Here is a 21,790-nt window from a genome sequence, read left to right as displayed (position 1 = left end):
GACTGAGCATGTCAGTAGTACTAACTCCTAAGTGTAATATAAATATTAACATCTGTAATGACTTGAGGAAACTGAATAGCATTTTAAATTTTAACAGCAATATCATTCCCGAAATTGAGGAGATGTTAGATAAACTAGGGAAAGCAAGATACTTGACAACACTAGACTTGATGAAACGATTCCAATAAATCCCCCTTACCCCCTCTGCCAAAGAAAAAGCAACCTACGATGATCAACATCAATACACAGTATTACCGTTTAAACTCCATGAATCCCCAGCCACTTTTCAAAGGCTGATGGGTAAAATCTTGAAACCACATTCACAATTTGTTTCTGCATACCTTGATGATGCAGTTATTTATTTAGAAGACTATGAGTCTCACTTAGCAAAAGTGCAGGATGTGTTAGAATGTATAGGACAGGCCGACTTGACAATGAATGCTATGAAAAAAGTAAAGTGGGCATTGTGAAAGACAAGTATTTGGAATATCTTAGAGGAAAGGGGATAGTAAGACCACAAGTAGAAAAACTAGAAGCCATAAAAACTGGTCTGTTCCCTCAATTAAAAGACAGGTGAATGCTTTTCTTGGACTAGCTGAGTACTACAGAAACTTTTTTATCTAATTTTGTAACTACTGCCTGCCTTATGCCAGAACTCACAAAAGGAATATCTCCTACTGAGTTGCAATGGTCTCTTGAGGCAGGCAGAATATTTAATGAACTCAAACAGATAATATATTCTGAACCTATATTAGTGACTCTTGATTAAACTAAAGAATTCACTGTATATACTGATGCATCAGAGGTAAACTTAGGAGCAGTGGTATCCCAAAGCATTTGTGGTGAAGCACATCCTGTGTGCTATATCAGCAGGAAATCGAGCAATGATGGAAGGCGATACTCAGCCATTAAAAGAGACTGCCTAACTGTAAAGAGGGCCTTTTCTGCCTTCAAGTACTATTTGTCAGGTAGACATTTCAGTATGATGCCTCATTGTGATGGCTTAATAGGTAGGCTGATGAAAAGATGAAGTTGCACCACTGGGCACTATCCCTCCATCCCTTTCATCATACAGGGATGCATAGGCCCAGCCTAGTCAAAAGAAATGTTGATGAGCTTTCAAAGTCCTGAAAAAACATCATTATGAAGCCAAGAAATTACAGCACTGTTAAGGCCATCTACTATTATCTTCCCTTTCCTCTGACCTGTCCCTGACGGTACCTTGAATGTCCTTTACTGTGCACCTCTAATGTATTTGAGGGGGTCTAGGAATTATTCTGGTCTGAGGCCAACACATTCTGGCTTTCATAACTGGCCAAATGTTCTAAGCTGCACAAAGGTAGAAGGTCCAAGAAGATCTATTTGTGTTGTTTCAAAATACGTTATGTTCAACAGGGCCTCATCATGAATGGTAGGCTGCTTAGAAGCTGTAGTTGTGTGAATACTGCAATCTTTTTGTGAAGGATATGTTGGTCACAACACCCAGAATGTGTTGGACTCAAAATACAAAAATTTTCAGATCCCTCTTGAATGTATCAGTGAGGTCATAGTGCAGTGCATCATGGATGGAGCAAAGGAACAAGGGGATAATAATGAACAGCCTTACAGGTACTGAAATTGATTTTGAGGCAGGTAACTTTAAAATATTTAACTATAGTCATTTACTGATTATGGATATACATTACAAATTGTTCAAATGAGGATTCCCCTTTGCCCTGCCAGCCACATGAATCTGGCAGATACACTCATCAAATTATACCTCTTTAATAGAAAATTAAATCAAGCTCTAATTTTCAACAATTCTGACTTGGGTGCATCTAACACTAACAATTTATCAAAATTAAGTATATTTAATCTCCCATTACATCCTGCTTTGTTTGTTTGTTTGTGTCTTTCAGCTTTTCCCGGTTAGGGGTCGCCACAGCGGAACTCCGGTCCGCTAATGATTGGTAGTGGATTTTTACGTACCGGGTTACCAGCCCTGACGCACAACCTTCAAGGAAGGCACGCCCCATTCACGTATGCCTCCACACAGAAGACGTTCTAGCTGAGAATTGAACGGGACAACGTCTTGCTATGACGCGACAATGCTACCGCAGCACCACCACCACCGCAGTAGATATATTTAAAAGGCTATGTGAGACAACATAAGACAAGTTTTCAAACAAAAGCTAGCTAATTCTTTTCTTTTTTGTTTTAATTTATCCCACGAAGAAAGAAAATTGCAATCTGACTTAATTCACGACAAAAGTATATGTGTCAAGAAACCAGACAAAGGCAGTGGACTTGTGATTATGGGCACAGTTGATTATGTTAGCAGGATTTTTCAGTTTTGAATGACACAGAGTTTTATGTGCAGATTTCTAGAAATTAAATTAGTATTGTTTCTAAATGTATAGATGTTTTTATTTAATTTGGTTTCACAACATATTATTATGCCAGTACTGTATAATTTTCTTACTGTGAACAAGCAATTAATTCCTGCCACATATCAGACACCAAAAGTGCAACCCCATCTCTGCCTTTCTGTTGTTGCGAATGGGTCAGAAACACCTTTGCTATTTATAATGACAATGGATTGAAAATGTTTTTTTTATAGATTTTCTTATATTTTGAAGGATTCATAAAATGTTTAAGAAACATGCTGTAGGTGGATTGGACACTCTAATTTGGCCCTAGGTGTTAGTGTGTGGCTTCTGTGGAAGACTGGGTGCTGGACTGGCAACTTGACACCATAAAACTCCACTGCCAATTGTTCTGCAGACTATTGTTTTGCTGTGGTGACCCCTACCCAGGAAAAAGCTGAAAGAAGACGACGATAAAATTTTTAAGAAGTTGAGAATATACTTTTTATTCTGACAATTATATATTTGTTACAACAGATGTAAAATATTTATTTACACTAATTCCCCCTTCCACATGATTTATATGGCTTCAAAAGGCACTGGTAAATTGAGATAAGATGAGAGGTACAACAGGTAACACACTTGTCTTTGGTGCTAGTTGACCAAACATCTGAGGGTTCTGTTCCCACTCCAGGTGACTGGATTGCTGACATAGTGCAACATTAGGGTGGTGCTGCACTCCTGAGTGTATTGTCCTTCAGGTGAGACATTAAAGCAAGGTCCCACATGCTTTAGTTCCTGATAACTCAGATTAATGTAAAAGATTTCACAGCACCTATCGAAAAGAACATGGGAAGCTCCCTGATGCCATGACCAAATTACACCTACTAGTATAAATACCACCTTAGGTCTCCACTGAAAAGAGGCCAAAATATATAAAATAAGTTATCTATCAGTGATAGCACCTTGTTAGATCAATTTGCAGATCTCATGTTACTTAAAAATGTCTTACTTTTTGAAATTGTATACTATCACCAGTTTAGAGGTCTCACAATGGGTACAACTTCTGCATCTACATCTGCTAATATAGTTGTGTGTACCGACAGAAATTTTTTATGTCTGACTACCTATACAAAATTTTTTTTTCTTGACTCGCTATACGAGTCTTATCTAAAGCTTTATTTATGTTTTTTGGATTTTAAATTCATTCTATGGTCAGGAGATATTAGAATATTAGATTTTCTTCACCAATTTTGCTTTTAAATTTACATAAGAATATTTTTAGCCTTTAGCATGTACTTGGGGGAGGTCCCTTAACAAGGATTTGAATCCTGGCCTACTCAGATTAAAAGTCTGATACTGTATTGATTGAGTTATGTAGACTTCTACTGTGATTTTATGTTGTATTGGCATGTCTGTTAGTACTTTTCATTCTGTAACAAATTGATTTTTTTCTAGTACTTCACACACGATTTTTCCCTTTGCTGGGTATTTCCCAATGAGACATTCACAGCACCTACATGCTGTTTTGTTTTTACATCAATTATGCAGCATTCACGCAGACATCCTTTGATTTATATTTTATGTCTCATATCTTCTCATTGACACCCCACTTGCATTTTATCAGACTCTATTGCTTTATATACCCCTGTCTTGTTGGTTTGTATCTGACTTTCTAAGTGTAAATTCTAAGATTTGCTCGTATGTCATGTCAGACTCTAACAATGCCTTTCTCCTTACTTTTATTGAAAGGCATGCATATATCATTTGTGTTTTCAGTTCTTTATCTGACAAAAATATCAAATGTTCTTGCAAGGACACCAACTTTATTGGAATGCATGTGTGTCATTTTGCCCATGCACATTCAACTTTCTGTATTTGAAATATCACTTTTTTGGTTAGAAGTAGCAGACTAATTTTCCTTTACCAACATTTTTTAATTTATCTTCTAGATTAGTCATAGATTAATATATTTGATAGGCTTTATTTCCACCCATGTGTTAAAGTAATGCCTTCATTTTTTTTACCATTGGTTATACTAGGGGAAATGATAGGATTGCTGAGCCTGTTTTTCCATGTTTTTTGTGGGAACATAGGAACATTAGAATAGTAATAGTAGGAAGTGATCCAATGAAGCATAAGATACCTATCCAGACATACTTCTTGGCACTTTTTTTGAGCACATAGTAGTGCTCACTTCCCAAAATGAGGAGAGCCATATCTGATAAATAACTCTGGCGTAAATTTGTGTCTCCCTATCCAGTCATCAAATCTTTGGGCTCTTTAAAGTTAAGGAATATGCTTCAATTTGTACATACTATGGGGGGGCATTGTATTCATTAATAGATCTGATAAGAGAAATGTACAGCAGTATAATGATTTTCCAGGATCTTGAGGATATTCCCCTGAACATTAACTAGTCCAGATAGGAAGAGTTCCTGACAATTCTGGAAATATGGTGATTGAACAAGAAAATGCTGCCAACCTAAGTATTCATGTCTCTTATGATTATGCTTGTCTGATGAGAAAAGCTTTTTGCTGAAGGCTACTATGATTCATTTTTTTGCATTTAGTATGATACCATTTTGGTATAGCTGGTATGGGCATATTCCAGCCCTAGCTGGAGCTGTTTAGTATCAGTGGATGAATGGATAAGAGCAGCCAGCTTTCATTCATCAGCAAACTTACTAACTGCTCTTCTTGGATACTGGTTTGGATGTCTTCAAAATAAATTCTAAATAATTACCCCAGTAGAATCCACACTAGTTACAATTTTATGCTCATAGAGGGTACCACCAAATTTCACAACTTGGACCTTGATAAATAGTTAATTAGCAATCCAGCTGAAAATATATGGGTTTGTATTAAGTTCTTCTAATTTTTCAATAATACCAGCATGCAGAATGATATCAAAAACCTTGGCCAGATCAAGATGAGCAGTGTGTACTCATTGCTTACTGCCTGCAGCTTCTATAACATTTTCAAAGAAGTTTAATACATTCAGGAGTCTTGTCTTGCCCATAACAAAACCAAACTGATTGGAGAATAAATCATTTAAGTTGTCTGCATACGCATTAATGAGTTCTGTTTTAACATGTGCAATGGCTTAGTATACAAGTCTGGTGAGGTTGATGGGCCTATAACTATCTGGGTCCATAGATGGGCCTTTCTTGTGCAGATGAATCACAGTCACTATTCTCCAACTATCAATCACAAATCCGGTAGCTAGGCTGAGGCTGAACAGTTTAAGTAGAGGCTTAGGTAGTGGATACTTGGCACAGCTGAGAATGTTTGGTATATTGCTAGTTCCACTGCAAAGGGAAAATCATGCATGAAGTACAAGAAAAAAATCAATTTGTTACAGTATGCAAAGTACCAACAGACATGACAAGCCACTGTATGGAAACAATATACATTTCAGCCAAATAGAAAGAAGCAAGCAGAAAAGAAAGCCATTTATACAAAATGTAGCAAGACTGTAAGTAAAAATGATTCAAAGAACAGAGTTAATGTGCAAGACATACATACTATGTAACCAATGTTAATAACTGGATAGACTCCATAACATCTGGTTCTGCTTCGGCATCAGTGAAACCCTATCATTGTAAGCAATCTGCAAAGGCTACACTATAACAAACAATCACTCATACTATTACAAACAACAGTGACTATGCTGCCAGCTCATCATAATAGCATCTTCCAATAAAAATAATGTGTTGCAATCTTGTGAAATCACTGACTGTTCATAGTTACTAAGCAATTATTTATCTATCATCTAACATAGATTGGTACTTCAATATACTGTTTGCCTACTATGAGCCGTATGTGCCAAGCTGCACTTACAGCTCAAGATTGATGGAAGTTGCTGGTAATTGTACTAAACTGTCCTCTTTGTTAGATATATTGTTACATTCAAGGGAAACATAGAGAACCGGCATCCTTAGAAAGTTTTCAGAGTGACTGAGCAGAGTGTCTAAATGTCTAACTAAACCTGAACAATATTCTCTTACTGTGGATCAGCTTAGTTTTCCTGATAGTATAGCAAGATGCACTTAAAAAAGTACTCCTATTATATATAATCACCACTGCACCATGTGTTCTCATTTTAGCTACAAACTATCACACCACCATAATAACTTACCAAAATTACCAATGCTACAATTTGTCATACGATCAACAGGAATACCAGAGCAATATACTCACTCTCCTGTGCCTGCTAAAATACTCCATTATTCATTGCTAGAAATGCACATACCTATGCCACATCACTATTAATAAGAAACATACATATCAAATGGGTTTACCATCACAATGTCGCAGCTGCAGTGTGCGACAATGGATATTCGAAAGTAGGTCTGCACAGGTATGTATGTGCAAAAAAAAAAAAAAAACATGCCAAATGCACAACAGCGAATGGTAGTGTGCATACGCATTTGCGAGTTCGTTATGTTGGCTGGAGATCACACTATAGCGGGGGTCAGGAATTGTACCCTTTCCCACACTATAGTGTGATCTCGGAGTTTATTTATATATATATATATATATATTTATATATATATATATATATATGTTGCAGGGGGTGGGCTTGCCCCTCTTGCAAAATGTGTGTTGTATGCCACAAGATGTGACGGTATGTTCGAAAAATGTCAACAATTCGAAATAGAATTGTCAATATTTTTTTTCGTTAGTTCTTTTTCTTGGTCACTATCATAACTTTCGACAATGTTTTTTGAGTATGTAAGTACTAACAATAAACATGTTCGAAATTATGATACAAAACCTATAAAATGATGTGCCATTTCAACACATCCCAAAAACCCTCTCATATAAATCTGTTTTTTGAGGTGACACACAACTTAATCCAGGGTCTACTCTCCATAATCAGAGTTCAGAGCATATAATCCCAAATCCCTATTAATGCTCCAATGTTAAAACTATTTTACGTAACTTTCAGAAGTATTCATAATAAAATTACAGAACTGCATAGCTGGATATACACGCATAAACTTGATGTAGTGCAAGGAGTGCCATGATTATAATCTGATATTGGTAAAAAGATAACTTATTAAGGGTGTCTCTAGTACAAGATCCAATCTTAGCAGTTCTTTTGGCTGCTTAAAAAAACCTTGTTAAGGACACCTAACAGCTGTTACGACTGGGTCTTATGCTGAGGACTATCAGCAAACAATGTTGGCTGACAAAGAACAGCAGTAGAAGGCAGAATAGCTTTTAAAAGCTGTTCAGTGCTTTGCTCTGCCACATTTACAAACAAACTGTGACAGAATTAAGTATCTAACAGCTTTTAAAGCCATTACTTCTACAGAAAGGCATTTCTTTTCTGTTTGTTGTCTGACAGCTCTAAGTACTTTCCTGACCTTCATTGGTTTTGAAAGCTGGCAAAACTCTTTGCATTCCTTTACTTTCTAATGTATCTGGTAGCACACGGAGCAGATAAAGCACCAATCACTATAAAGAATTATGATCTCATTTCCAGTAATAATCAGCGTTATGTATTCTCAACATAGATGTGAAGATTCATTTCTTGAGCTTTGTTCTCGAGATGACTTTTTTGGCATCCATGTTAAGAACACAAAATAAGCTGGTAATGATTGGACACCTGATCTTAACCCTTTGTATCCTTTACATGCATGAAACATGGCTAAACACAATGCCCAAGATAAAGAAGTAATAACCCTGGGATTTAAAATTCAAAGTCTTGATCACTTATCCAAAAGACCAGGGTAAATTGCATTACTGTACACTATGCTAACCATATGCACGTAGTATAACTCCCCCATCAGTAACATCTACTTTCAGTAATGCTAAAATACTACAAAAACTACACATTTTCAACATATACAAACCTAGTGGCCCTCAAATCAAACATCACCTTATTACAGGATATTCTCTCTCTCTCTCTCTCTATCTCTCCCTCTTGTATTACTGTCACTCTAAAACAAAACATCATAATCTCAGAAGATGTCACAAATGGACTATAACACAACACACCCTACAGGAAAGTGCTTAACAGTTTATTAATCTCTACAGTTTTTTTCTCAATTAATAAAAATGAAAAAAAAAATCTGCATATAAATCAACAACAGTTTTCTTGACTGGATATTAACAAATAATTCAGAATACATTAGTTCATTGGGAAGGAAACAAAAATCCCTAAAGCCATTTCCTATAAACTGGACCAGAAACAAGAGAAGTTTCTGCTTTGAGAAATTCATCAACGAGCTCATTGTAATTGGTGACCTCTAAACCAGCTACCTTTACATGAAGCAGCTGACTGTTATAATAACATGTTCCTTAGTATATCAGGCTTAGTTGCACCCCACTCCAGAAAGAAAATAAAACACATTCCAAACCTCTGGTTAATACAAGAAACCAAAGCTATAATGAACACTAGAGACAAAGCACAGGCACTCTAGAGGAAGGATCCTACCCAAAAAATACAAGATACTAACAACCCTAAGATGTTCTGGAATTCGATAGTAAAGTACAACAACCAGGTAAAACCTCACAGCCATGTTCACTAACAAATGAACCTAACTACAGCAAAGCTGACATGCTAAACTTCCATTGTATTAACACAACTGCCTTTCCCATACAACAACACAACTCTAGTTAAGTAGTTATCGAATGCATCAATAAATTGACAAAAAGGCTGAATCCTACTTCCTTACACCCAGAAAAACTCCCTACAGAGTGCCTGCACATGACTGCCAGTACCACTATATTCCCATTTCTCTACTAGTAAACAGATGAACTAAGGAGATGTATATTCCCATACACTGGAAACAATGCTATATAATTCCAAGTCCTCCACATAAGGGAAGTACATCCAAATACGTATCAAACTACAGGTCTATTGCCGGTTTTTCATAAATCTTTGCTGAATTTCTCAAAAATAACACGGTTTTCAGTCAGGTCACAGAAGACAGACAACTCCCTTCTTCAACACAACTGACCAACAGAAAAAAAAAAAATAAAGGTCACGTGTTCCATCAATACTTCTAGACCTTTCTAAGGTACTTGACACAGTATCACCATCTATTCTTCCCGTCCTTAGCCAAGCATAAGTGATTATAACATTCAAAGGTTTACCAGCAACTTTAGACTCCCCAAAACTCTCCTTCTGCAGTTTTTATAATTTGTCAATACAAAATACATTTATATATATATATATATATATATATATATATATATATATATATATATATAATGGCAAATGACAAAAATAGCTGGAAAATAAGATGTCCATTTGAAAAGTAATAAACACTTTTGTTCAAAAATAAATCACGGTTTTCATTTTTCAAGAAAAATTCATCAGATGCATCACACTTCAGACACAAAGATGAGAAAGATGAGTCATTGTGTCTTCACATCTTTGCTGATAAGTAGATGCTTTAAACTCACTGCTGCTTAGTTCTATGCTGACTTTGAAGCAGAAGCAGGAAGGAGGATCTTATTAACAGCACCAATGACAGAAAAACAAAAGTGCTGATTCACATGGCAAGCCAGTGTACCTCACTGCCCTCAGAAGAAGAAAATAAAATAAACAAGGCACACAAAGATGGTCAAACAGCAAGCAATGCTACAGTTTCCCAATGCACTCTGCATTCTCTCAGAGGGATAAAAGCTTGACTGTAACCCAGCACACCATCCTCGGGAGAGGGGTTGGTGGCTCAGTCCCCTACTATGCACAGTGGATGCTGAGTTTTAAAACATGCAATGCAAGGTCCAGGATATTAGCTTGGTTTTGTTTAGTGTACATGTGATCTAATCATCATTAGTAAATATGTGAAAGCATGCAATTGCCTTGGAGAAGACATTACAGACACCCATTCTGGCAAGCATGCATATGAAACAACAAGAGAAATTATCAGTGAGAGTATCAGAACACATTGTGATTGCTGTCTGGATTACAGCACCCAGAAAAAGAAAAAAGATGATAATCTGATTAATGATAATAATGATAAAAGATGCGTACAGGAAGAAGATGGAATACGGATAAAAAGAAGGTACCAGACTGGTGCACTGCAGTACTTCCACAGACAAACTGTGAAATATGACTTCATCAAAACTAATTCTTTAGGCAGTTTGTTCGTTGAAATATGAGTTTTTATGATGTAAGGAATGTTTCCTTAAGGTTTAATAGCTTGTATATGAGCAAACTGTTGATTCAATGTGTTTGTTTTAATAAACTCAAATTCAGTAGTGAATTTGTCAATGATTAGTAGTGCACTCTTGCCAGACAATGGTAGTCAGGTGCGGATAGTTCAAAATCCTGGGTTTTGATGTATTTTGCTCATTCATTACCATTTTTCTTGTGTGTGTGTGTGTGTGTGTGTGTGTGTATATGCGTGTGTGTGTGTGTGTGTGTGTGTGTGTGTGTGTGTGTGTGTGTGTGTGTGTGTGTGTGTGTGTGTGTGTGCGTGCGTGCAGGCGCGTGTGTGTGTGTGTGTGCGTGTGCGTGTGTGTGCGCGCGCGTGTGTGTGCGCGCGAGCGTGTGTGTGTGTGTATGTGTGTTAGCACACCTATTGTAACTTATCTCTAGTTAAGGGACAGTTGCTAAAATGCAGAAGTAGGCTGTGGTTACTCCCCATCCAAAAGTCCAAAAGTCTCTAATGCATCACATACCCTCTTTCCAAACTATCTTAGAAAAGCTGGTGTCAGCTTAACATAGGAATACTTCTCCTGCTTAATATCTATTTACAGCTAATTCCCTTTGAAAATAACTAGACTCTTATATGTTTGATATTAATTAACATTTTACTGTATTCTTGTTTGATTAACTGTCATATTACTGTGATTCTATGCATCAACATTTATTATATACATTTTGTATAACTGCCTTCAACTCATTCACTGAAATGGAGCATTTCTCCCTGGGCATCCACTGAAAATGGAACTTATGCCCAGTCAGTCTCTCTCAGGAAACAAAAGCAATAAATAATAAAGACTATAGAATAAATAAATAAATATATCCTTGTGCCTGACCAACAACATGCCTTTAGACTAAGTATAAGTAGCATTACTGCTGCTAACTTGATAATATCCTGTGTAGGTACAGGTAAAATCTCCTTACTTGTGCTATTTTCAGTGACCTGATCATGGCCTTTGTCCTTGTTGACCACTCTTTGCTGATGAGCACACTGATAGACAGGATTTTTCAGCAAGGTTATAAGGCGATTCAAGAACTACTTATCAGACTGGAAGCTCAGTGTGTAAAGATTCCCAAATCTTCAAATCATTTACTAGGTTTTCATATGTTATACTTTATTTTTATTCATTAGCAAATGTACCGCTGATCTTATATCCCTTACTACTTTTTATATGCTGATGACCTTGTTGTCCATACTCACCTGCTTTTGCTACTGGAGAGAAAACATAAAAACCTACCTCGCTGATGCAGAAAAAAAAATCTCAAAACAGACTTTGTCAAAACCAAATCCATGCTGTTTGGCGCTCCTTCAGTGCCAAGTAAAACTTCTCCTACAAACAGGGGATACACATTTTAGCAGGCAATTCTCCTAACGGTATTCAGTCTTGCAGATATTTAGAAGACTGGCTAATCCCAGCTCTTCCTAAGGGTACTCATATCCATCAGTTTAAATTTAAATCACTACACAATTAAAATTCTGTTGGAAATTATCTAAAAATCTGTGCCCAAAGTACAGAAGAATAATTTGCAAGAGTCTTCTTATTCTCAGTGAGATTACAAACTTCTCCATTTTACTCTTACCCAACTGCAAGCCTGTAAAATCTACATCCTCTGTCATTTTATGTTCCTGGCTCCTGAATATGAACATCACCATATCACAGGTGAAAAAGGAAACCTTTATACAAAAGGGCAGCTTTACTTATCATACTGGTATGTGTTCTCAGTATGAATGTCAAAAATCACTTCTCCAGAGTCACTTCACTTCACCTTCAAGGTAAATTTCTTGACATCTGTGTACTAAACACATGACAAGTTGGTTATAATCAGAGACCCAGTCAGAGTCTTCTATGTTTACTGCCCTCTAAGTTCCATTCTTCATTCTGCATCTAGCCCATGCAGTGAGTGCATCTATTCTGGAATATTCTACCCACATAGTTAACAAATTAATAATCAGGATGATATGATTTTGTGTTTTTCTAACCTTAATAGTTTTTGCGCATAGAGCATGAGATTTGACTGAATGAGGTTTTCACAGAGCAGCCCACCCATTTTATTCTGAAACTGTCAATAAATAAATAAAAGAAATTTGCTCAAGTTCACACCACCAGATAACAAGGTAAAATAAAGAAAAATAAATTCTATAATTCCTGCCAGAATGTCACTAATGATATAATAACTTGGAGAAATTTAGAGATATAGATATTGATGGCAAATGTAATTTGCCGCGCCTAACCTGCCTGCTCCCTACCTAATGGATAAGCTACAGAGCCTTATTAAGACATATCCTTATTATTTACATTCTCCGTTGTGCTTTCAAATACACTTGGCAATGGCAAAAGACAAGGCAAAAAATAAAAAAACACAAATAAACAGGAAATGTTTTCTTATACAAGAGAAAAATCAAAAGCAATATGCAGATCATTTAAAGTATAGTAGCAAAATAATATCACTGATACTTGTACTAAACATAAATTGCATTAATTCTAGTCCAGATAATATAGATATTGCAAAGACTTACCTCAACCTACCACTAGTTGGCTTCAGTCCACAGATTCCACAGAAGCTGCAAGGCAGGCGGATGCTTCCTCCAATATCAGTTCCAATTCCAAGGACAGAACCACCTCCAGCAATCAGAGCACCTTCACCTCCTGACGATCCACCAGGGCTTTTCGTATGATTCAGTGGATTCAGGCTCTGCCCGTAAATAGGGTTACTGCAGTCAAAGCTTGAAAAAGTGACAGATTATGACAAATACAACATGTTTAAGTCTTTGTTTTTTAAATCATATTACTTCAACAATACGTAGATAAATGCTTATGACCTTAGACAATTATCTTAGCTGTCTCTTGTACCAAATTCTGTACCGATAAAAGTTCTGGACACATCATGGGGTCTAATTAGACCACCGCTTTGTAAAACATCACAATATTCAAAATCAAGCATAAAACTACAACATATATATATATATATATATATATATATATATGTGTGTGTGTGTGTGTGTGTGTGTGTGTGTGTGTGTGTGTGTGTGTGTGTGTGTGTGTGTTATATATGTATATATGTATATATACTCCTAAAAGAATAACAGGGAAAAACATTTTTTTGCAGGGTGTCACCACCAGCAGACCTCCCTCCACTTAAATCTTCCCTCTATGAGATTGTGCCACCTCAAAGAAAAAGAATACTTCCTCAGGTGGCATTTGGCATCTGTTTTTGTGGATAACAGTTGCAAATTCTGAGACTGGTATGAGTCCCTGAATAGCATGACTGAATGTGCAAAAATTGGGCTTACATATACAAGGCTCAAAGTGACAGTGTCTTAGTGCAATCCCCCTTCTTGAGGTATATGGTGATGTCAAAGTAAAGTAGTGAAGGTGTGGGGTTGTAGCAGTCTACACTGGGCTACACAAGTAGACTTGCACCCTGTCAAAAAACATTTACTATTCTCTGTTTTTTCTAAATAATTCCAGAAGTTGCAATTACAGAATGTCTCTCAAAATTACAATAGGAAGCATTTTTTTTAAATCGTATATACTATTTAAGCAATAACCCACGCCTGGATGTGAGTAATACTGGATTTACTCACGGTTGGTGTGGTTTGGTCACAAGGGCAAAGCGCGAGTGGCCAAACAAAGACAACCGTGGGTAAATCCAGCATTACCCACACCCAGAAGTGTTACTGCTATTATACAATGACATTATTTAAGAAAAATTACTTACTTTTCTTAAGTAATGGCATTGTATAATGCCTCCTTGCTGCCCTTCCGCAGCTGTCCAGTATTCTGCGGCAGTTCTTATGTACTGTGCATGTGTATTGTTACGCAGTACATCAGAACTGTGTATGGAAGCAATGGAGAAAGGAAGATCTCCATTGCTTTTAAAAACGTATCTCGCTATGTTAAAAGAGTTTAACATAGTGAGACAGCTTTAAAAAAAGCAACGGAGAAAGGAAGCTCTCCATTGCTTTTTTTAAGATATCTCGGTTAAACTTGTTTAACATAGCGAGATAACAGCAACGAGCTCTTCCGTTCTCCGTTGCTGTCAAAAAAAAAAAAAAAAGACTTATACTAATGGAAAAAGTCCAGGTTGTATAACACAAAAGATACAGTGTTGTACTGTTTGACAAATTCAGGATGAACCAGTATAATGATGTCATTATTAGGAAGCTTCCTTCAATGATAGGCTATTTGCCATTTCTTAACTCTGTGTACCACACTTGCTTTACATCTCATCTCTCCTTACTGTGGCTCATTTCCATGTTGTTCTTTACCCTTTTACATTTTCTCCCTTACAGTACCTCTTACTTAATTACTTCATTCCCTTATTTAGTGACCAGCTATTTTTATAAGAAGCTGATGCAGTCTTTCTCTAAAGCAAGGACCACATTACACAGTGTTACTATTTTCTTTTGCTTGTAGATTCACCGTTTTCATCTTTCTGCTATAAATCCTTCTCTGAGGTTTTGGGATCATACACACACACACACACACACACACACACACACACACACACACACACACACACACACACACATACACACACAGTCCTATGCCATTTCCAAGACAACATACAAACACACAGCCCTGTGCCATTTCCAAGACAATCTTTCTTAAGTTTCATCTGGAAGGCCACCTAACCTTGAAAATGTTAACTTATTCAAGTAATACTGAAAGGAATTCATGGACTTATAGGAGGTACTCAGTGTTTCTCCTCTAGTCGGTGCCTCTGATATTCTTTATGGGAATACAAACAGGCCATATCAATATAGGGAGCCTCACCAATAAAACTGACTGACTGGGCACCTGGGAAGAGATCAAATCTCCTGACTGCCTTGTTATTTCTGACAGCTGGCTCAAACCTAACACCTCCTTCTCTCAATAACTATTAACTATCCATTATTCTTTTTTTAGAAATGATAGGTCAGAGCAAATGTTGGGTGTAGGAGTTCAGCTTACATCAAATCGTCTTACAACCTTTTCTTTCTTCAACCTCTCTTTTACTGAATAACCCTTCTAGAAAATGAGTATTGTCAAAAGTGGTTGTTCGTACAAGTTTCCCTGGGAGGTGTTGGTTCTGGGGCACTTGTGGCCCTGACTGTGATGAAGATAGTGTTAACTCACTCCGTATACAGATGAAGCTTTAAATGTGACCTACACAAACAAAAAACTGACTAGTGACCTGGTGCTGAAGAAGCCAGTTATGGAGGATGGTAGCGAAGCAGCTGATTCTGGCTTGCCCATCCTGAGCAGACGCAAGTAGCTTGGCTTGCTGCTGTACTGATGGATCTATATTAATTCAGCAAAAGAGCTATTCCATGAATACATCTTCATCGATCACCAGCCGCCGAAATTCACTTCGGCAACCGTGGAATTTTTTCCACGGTTCAGAAACACTTGGCCATCATCTGAAATTGCCCTTTTCTCCATTGTAGTACAATCTTGGAATTGGTATATATAGTTAGGGTGGTGTGGGGGGCAAAGACCCCCTCACTTGGGTGAATTTGATTTAGTGCTTTGTGTGTTCCAGACGGTTGGTAGGTGAGTGTTTCCGAACTGTGGGAAAGATTCTGTGGTTCACTGAAGTGAATTTCAGTGGCTGGTCAGGAGGTCAATTTTTTAAATATATGTTTGATGTGGAATGCATCAAAAAAAGTTTTGAAAGTCACATTCATAGAAAGAAGACCTTTACTAACAGTTACTAGCACTATAATAGCCAACATCCCCGATTTATCAAGAACAACATTCCTAAAGGACAGTTAATAAAGGCTAGTTGTATGACAAGCGATGGCAATGAACTTAAAGAAGAATTTGAATTCTTAATTGAGGGATATGAAGAGAAATTCCTAAAGGAATTAGCGGATGTGGTTCTTAATAAAAGGTATACCACCTACCCTCCAATATTAAAATTTCCATTTCAGAGTTTGAACAACAGACAAAGGGATTTTGGAGGTAATTCTGGGATGTTTTATAGTTTAGAGATGACATTGGATAGTGGTTATAATATATATATACATATATATATATATATATATATATATATATATACATATCTAAGATCATACAAAACAATTTAAAAATATTGGTGGGAAGCAAAGATTTGTTCAAGGTGGTAGGTTCCCACCCTCAATTTGTTTACAAGAATAATTACAATTTAAAAATGTTGTTACAGAATGAATTGTTATACTGACAAACCCAGCGGGATGTATAAGTGTGGAGGATGTAATATATTTAGACTAATTCTGGAGGGACCCTATGTTTACTTGCATCATATGTCCCATACCATTAGGGTTCCGGGGCATTTCTGTTGTAAGAGTAGGGGGGTTGTGTATATTAGTATATGCACCAGCTGTACAGCTTTTTATATAGGTATGACAACTAGGGCTTTAAACAAAAGGGTAAGGGATCATTTATATTGCATTAAAAAGAAGGAACACCAAGAATGCACTTTTTAAACATACTTGAAATTTATTTTCTCAATTTTGGAGCAAGGTTTGGTTGATATGAAGGGGTGGGGATTTTAAGAATTATTTGAAACAGAAGGAGGCCCTGTGGCAGTTAAGACTGCATTCTGATAAAGTGCCAGGGCTCAGTGAAATGGTTAATATCAAGTGTCTTTATAAAAAATCTTAGATTGTATGTAAATAAGTAACTGTGAAATAAACCATAGTGGTATTGTAGGATTGGCTTGCTTTTAACAGTGTTTTAACATAATTAATTGGTTCTATTTTTTAATTGGTTTGGTTTACTTATTTAAATGTGCGATGAGTGAATTCTGTGATTTCTGAAGAAGTCTGAGGACAAAAGCGTTTAATAAAGCGTTTAATATGCTAAAGTGACTGTTCGGCTTCACCGTGATTGCCAGTTTCTTTGTGCTTCTTGGTTTCTGGAAATGGGACTGGTTTCAGAGCGGATTTGTTCTTCTGTAAATGTGAAGAAAAGCAGAAGATGATTTAGAGAAGAAGATTTGGGAGAGACAGGAAAAAGGCAGGATGAAATCAGGACATGCAACAAAGAAATAGATGGATTTTGTGAGACAAGTCCTGAGACTAATGGATTGATTTTGTGAGACAAGTCCTGAGACTGTTAGGCATGTCTGTGGAAAAGTTAGGAGAATGGCAGAGAATCAGAAGAGTTGGTGACAACTGGCATGACACCCTGACCCATTGCAGAAAATGGGAAAATGGGGTTGTTGATGATGATGATGATGACCTCAAGTAACCTCTAGAGACCTTCTTTCTCCCCTTCAATAAGCACATTTGTTTGTCCTTCAATCTCTATATTCTGCTTTACACTTTGTCCAATCGTATGTGTATGGGTGTGTGTGTGTGTGTAAATAGACGCACACACACACACACACACACACACACACACACACACACACACACACACACACACACACACACACACACACACACACACACACACACACACACACACACACAGATTCAGACTGACTCTCACAGGCAAACAGACACACACATACATACAGACATATGCTTGATGTCCTAGATCACTAAAATTACTTGCTCAGTCATGAAAGAATTAAAAAAAGGATTGTTTAAGAATACTGATCAGTACTTTGTGAGCTTTCTCTTTCCCTCAATGTTGTATGGCCATGGAGTCAGTATAAAAAACTATGGGGCTTGCCCCATCCACAAGGGTGATGCAGGAGGGTTTGCCCCATGCAAAAAACACTTGTTTTGAGGTGTTACATCTAGTTACATGTTGATGACAGGTTATCAGGTTATGCAACCAAGCATTTGCAGTGTGAATGTTGGTGCAAAGCTTTCTAGTATAACCATATATATATATATATATATATATATATATATATATATATATATATATATATATATATATATATAAAGATATAGATATATATCTGTCTACCTATATATATATATGTATACATATATATATATATATATATATATATATATATATATATATATATATATACACATACTGAATATGCACATATCCACCTTAAAAGCTGATGCTTCTTCAGAAAATAAGAAAGGCAAAGTTTTTGTATCACAGTTCACTAGCACAGAATAACTTCACTTCATCTGGAATTATAAATTTCATTGTAACAGTCTGGAATGAACTCTTAGTTTTAGCATGTGAACTGCTTCATCTCCAGTACCTATTTTTGAGCACGTCCAAACTATTAGGGGAATTTATAAACAGCAGATGACTACTATCATAACTATGTAAACTGTTTTTTTTTTTTGCCTTTTTGGAGTGTAAGCTCTTTATTTTGTACTTTACATTACTCAGTGCTAACCTGAAAATATTGTTGCACTTCAGTGTGGTCTTTATCAAGTAGTTTTACTGCACCTGTGCTGCATAACTGAGACTGATCATGCCTGAAAAATATTGTGATTAGCACTGCCTGGTTAATAAAAGCAAATAAATACATCAACAAAGTCCCTGCAAAGCTCAGTATTTATTAGAGGGAGTTTATATGCACTGTAAGCTGACTGGTTGCTATTATGCATAACCCAGTTGTCAGCACAAGGGAAAGGACAGCATATATCAATGGTATAAAGACTAGTCATATATGCCATCTTCAGTCTTTCTTGCTCTGGCTCCTAGTCATAGCTATGTATGGTTCAGAGCACAACCCCCTCAGTGCTGTCCTAATCTAGTACCAGAAGACTGTATGAGGGGCATAGGTAGGTGGAAACTGACCCAACAAATTTGAGTAAAGGAGAACAGGGAATCTACATCAACCCAAAGGCATTGGTCCAAAAAGAAGGGTTGGATGAAAGGAAAGTACAGTTGTGTACACTTACCATAAAAGTAGATGTTCAAGTGTATTCACTGTTGCAGTCATTACATTTGGGTTGTCTGCTTGCAGTAGCCCTCAGTCGGCCTGATTAACAAAGTCTTGGGTCCTGCGTCGGTTTCTTTCCCTTCTTCCATGATGTCAGGTCATCAGGGGTATAAAGCATGCAGCCAATGCCATTACATCAGTTTTTCTTGCCCCAGATGTCAGGTGTCCCCTAATGGGAAGCAATTAAATCTATAAATACAAGGATATACCTCTAAAAAAAAGCAAATGCACCAAAAAGCTTTTGGAGCATAGTAAGTGAGAGTAGAGGTATAGCCAAAATAAGAAAGGGGGCTGGAGGGAGGGTAACCAGGACTGCAACAGTGAATACACTCGAACATCTACATTTATAGTAAGTTTACACAACTGTACTATGTTCTTCATGTTTCACTGTTGCAGTCATTACATTTGGGTAGATTCCCAAAGCTAAGGTTGGGAGGAGGAATTTAAATAGAATTAGGACCAGCTATAAGGCCCTGCAAGACTGCAGTGGCAAAACCAGCTCTGGATTTAGAGAAAATTGGCAAATGATAATGCTTGGTAAGTAAGTATTTACAGAATTCCAGGTAGCAGCTTCTAGGATGTCCCTAGTAGGAACGCCCCTGAGAAAGGCTGTAGAGGTAGATGCAGCCCTCTTTGAACGGGGTCTGATGCTGTGCTAGATAGGTTTTCCATGGTGCTTATAGTAGAAATGAATGCAGTGGCCTATACATTTTGAAGCAGTTTGTTTTTAAATAGCTTTCCCCCTCTGTTCCTGCAGCAAATGCCACCAGCAGTTGTTCAGATTTCCTTTGAGGTTTTAGTCCTGTCCAAGTAGAATCTAAGCTGTCTGTGCACATCTAAAGAGTGCAGTATCCATTCCCCTTTGTTCTGTGGGTTAGGAAAGAAGGTAGGCAAATGAAATGGCTGATTAAGAGTCACATTGGATACCACCTTGGGCATGAAGGAGGGATTGGTTCTGAGGGACACCCTGTCCGCATGAAAGATGATGATATGTTCCATTGCCATAAGGACCTGTAATTCAGATACCCTTCTTGCAGAAGTGATTGCTAAAAGGAAAGCTGTTTTCCAGGAAAGAAATTTTAAATCTGCAGTAACTGTGCTCGAAAGGAGGAAGAGTGAGTTTCTCCAAGACAAAGTTAAGATTCCAGCCTGGAGTTGGAGCTCTCCTGGGTGGCCTTAAATTTTTGGTCCCTCTGAGGAACTGCTTGAGCAGTGGGTGAGAGAAGAGGGGAGGCTCTGTGCTATAATGAGCTGAAATGGCTGAGGCATGAATTTTGATGGAGGAAAAAGACAAGCCCTTATGAAGCATCTCAGTAAAGTATTGTAGAATCTGAGGTAAATTGGGCGCTGCTGCATTCATTCCTTGAGATTGGTTCCAGGCACAGAATCTTTTCCATTTTGCAGCATAAGATGTTCTAGTACTAGACCTCCTTGCCTCTAAAATGATATCCATCACTGATTTACTGAGGGATGGTAAAGGAAAAATTAGGTAATTAGCCAGGCTGCTAGATTCAGGGTTTGCAGCTGAGGATGCAGAATCTGGTTCTCCTGCTGAGACAACAGGGAAGGAGTCTGAGGCAGGTGTCATGGAGCTAAGTGTGACACACTGTGCAAGAGTGGGTACCAGTGTTGGCGAGGCCAGTCTGGTGCAATTAAAATCGTCCTTGGCTTGTTCTGTTTGATCTTTAGTAGTACCTTGGAGAGCAGAGGCAGAGGAGGAAAGGCATAAAGTGATAGGTTTTTCCAGCTGAAGGATAGAGCATCCACTTTCCAAGCTAGCTTGTGGGGGATCCTTGTGCAAAATTTGTCCAGCTGATGGTTCTGGGAGGAGGCAAACAGGTCTATATCTGGGCTCCTCCATTTGCTTGTCAACATGTTGAAAATCCTTGGTTCCAGTTTCCACTCGTGTGGGTTCATGAGGTTTCTGCTTAGTCCATCTGCCAGTGTATTCAGTTTTCCTGGCAGGAATTGAGCTTGTAGATTCACTTGGAAGCTCAAGGCTGTGTTCCACAATGCCATGGCTAGTCTGCAAAGGGGGTAAGAATGTGTACCCCCCTGCTTGTTTATGTACCACATGACAGTGGTGTTGTCTGTCTTTACCATTAGTTGTCCTGGAAAAATGTGATTCTTGAAGGCTGTCAGAGCATTCTGTACAGCTATCATTTCATTTTGATTTATGTGCAGGTGCATTTGACTTGGGTTCCATTTGCCCTGAATGCAATTCCCTGCCAGGTGAGCCCCCCATGCATAGTCTGATGCATCTGTTTTTAAGATTTGGGTGGCAGTGGGTAATGTGAATGGTAATCCCCTGTTTTGGAGGCAGGCTTCTGCCCACCAAAGGAACTCTAGGCATAGGCAAGGTATGATAGGAATCCTTGCTTCTAGATCCTGTGAATGTTGACACAATAGGCTTTTGAGATACCATTGTAGTTTCCTC

At 37.6% G+C, this 21,790-nt stretch overlaps 1 protein-coding gene across 2 annotated transcripts in view; it reads right to left on the bottom strand.

The window, feature by feature from the left end:
- Positions 1-21,790, bottom strand: part of FAAH (fatty acid amide hydrolase) — an 811,281-nt gene that overhangs the window by 522,518 nt on the left and 266,973 nt on the right. For both annotated transcript variants that reach the window (XM_044085911.1, XM_044085912.1), the window contains exon 5: positions 13,034-13,240. In XM_044085911.1, the coding sequence (XP_043941846.1) occupies positions 13,034-13,240 (207 nt within the window). The remainder of the gene's footprint in view (positions 1-13,033; positions 13,241-21,790) is intronic.

Source organism: Protopterus annectens, chromosome 10.part0 (genome assembly GCF_019279795.1).
Source record: "Protopterus annectens isolate FY-2018-M chromosome 10.part0, PAN1.0, whole genome shotgun sequence".
NCBI lineage: Eukaryota > Metazoa > Chordata > Ceratodontiformes > Protopteridae > Protopterus > Protopterus annectens.
Note: the sequence above shows the minus strand (reverse complement) of the source record. Positions and strands in the feature narration are given on the sequence as shown.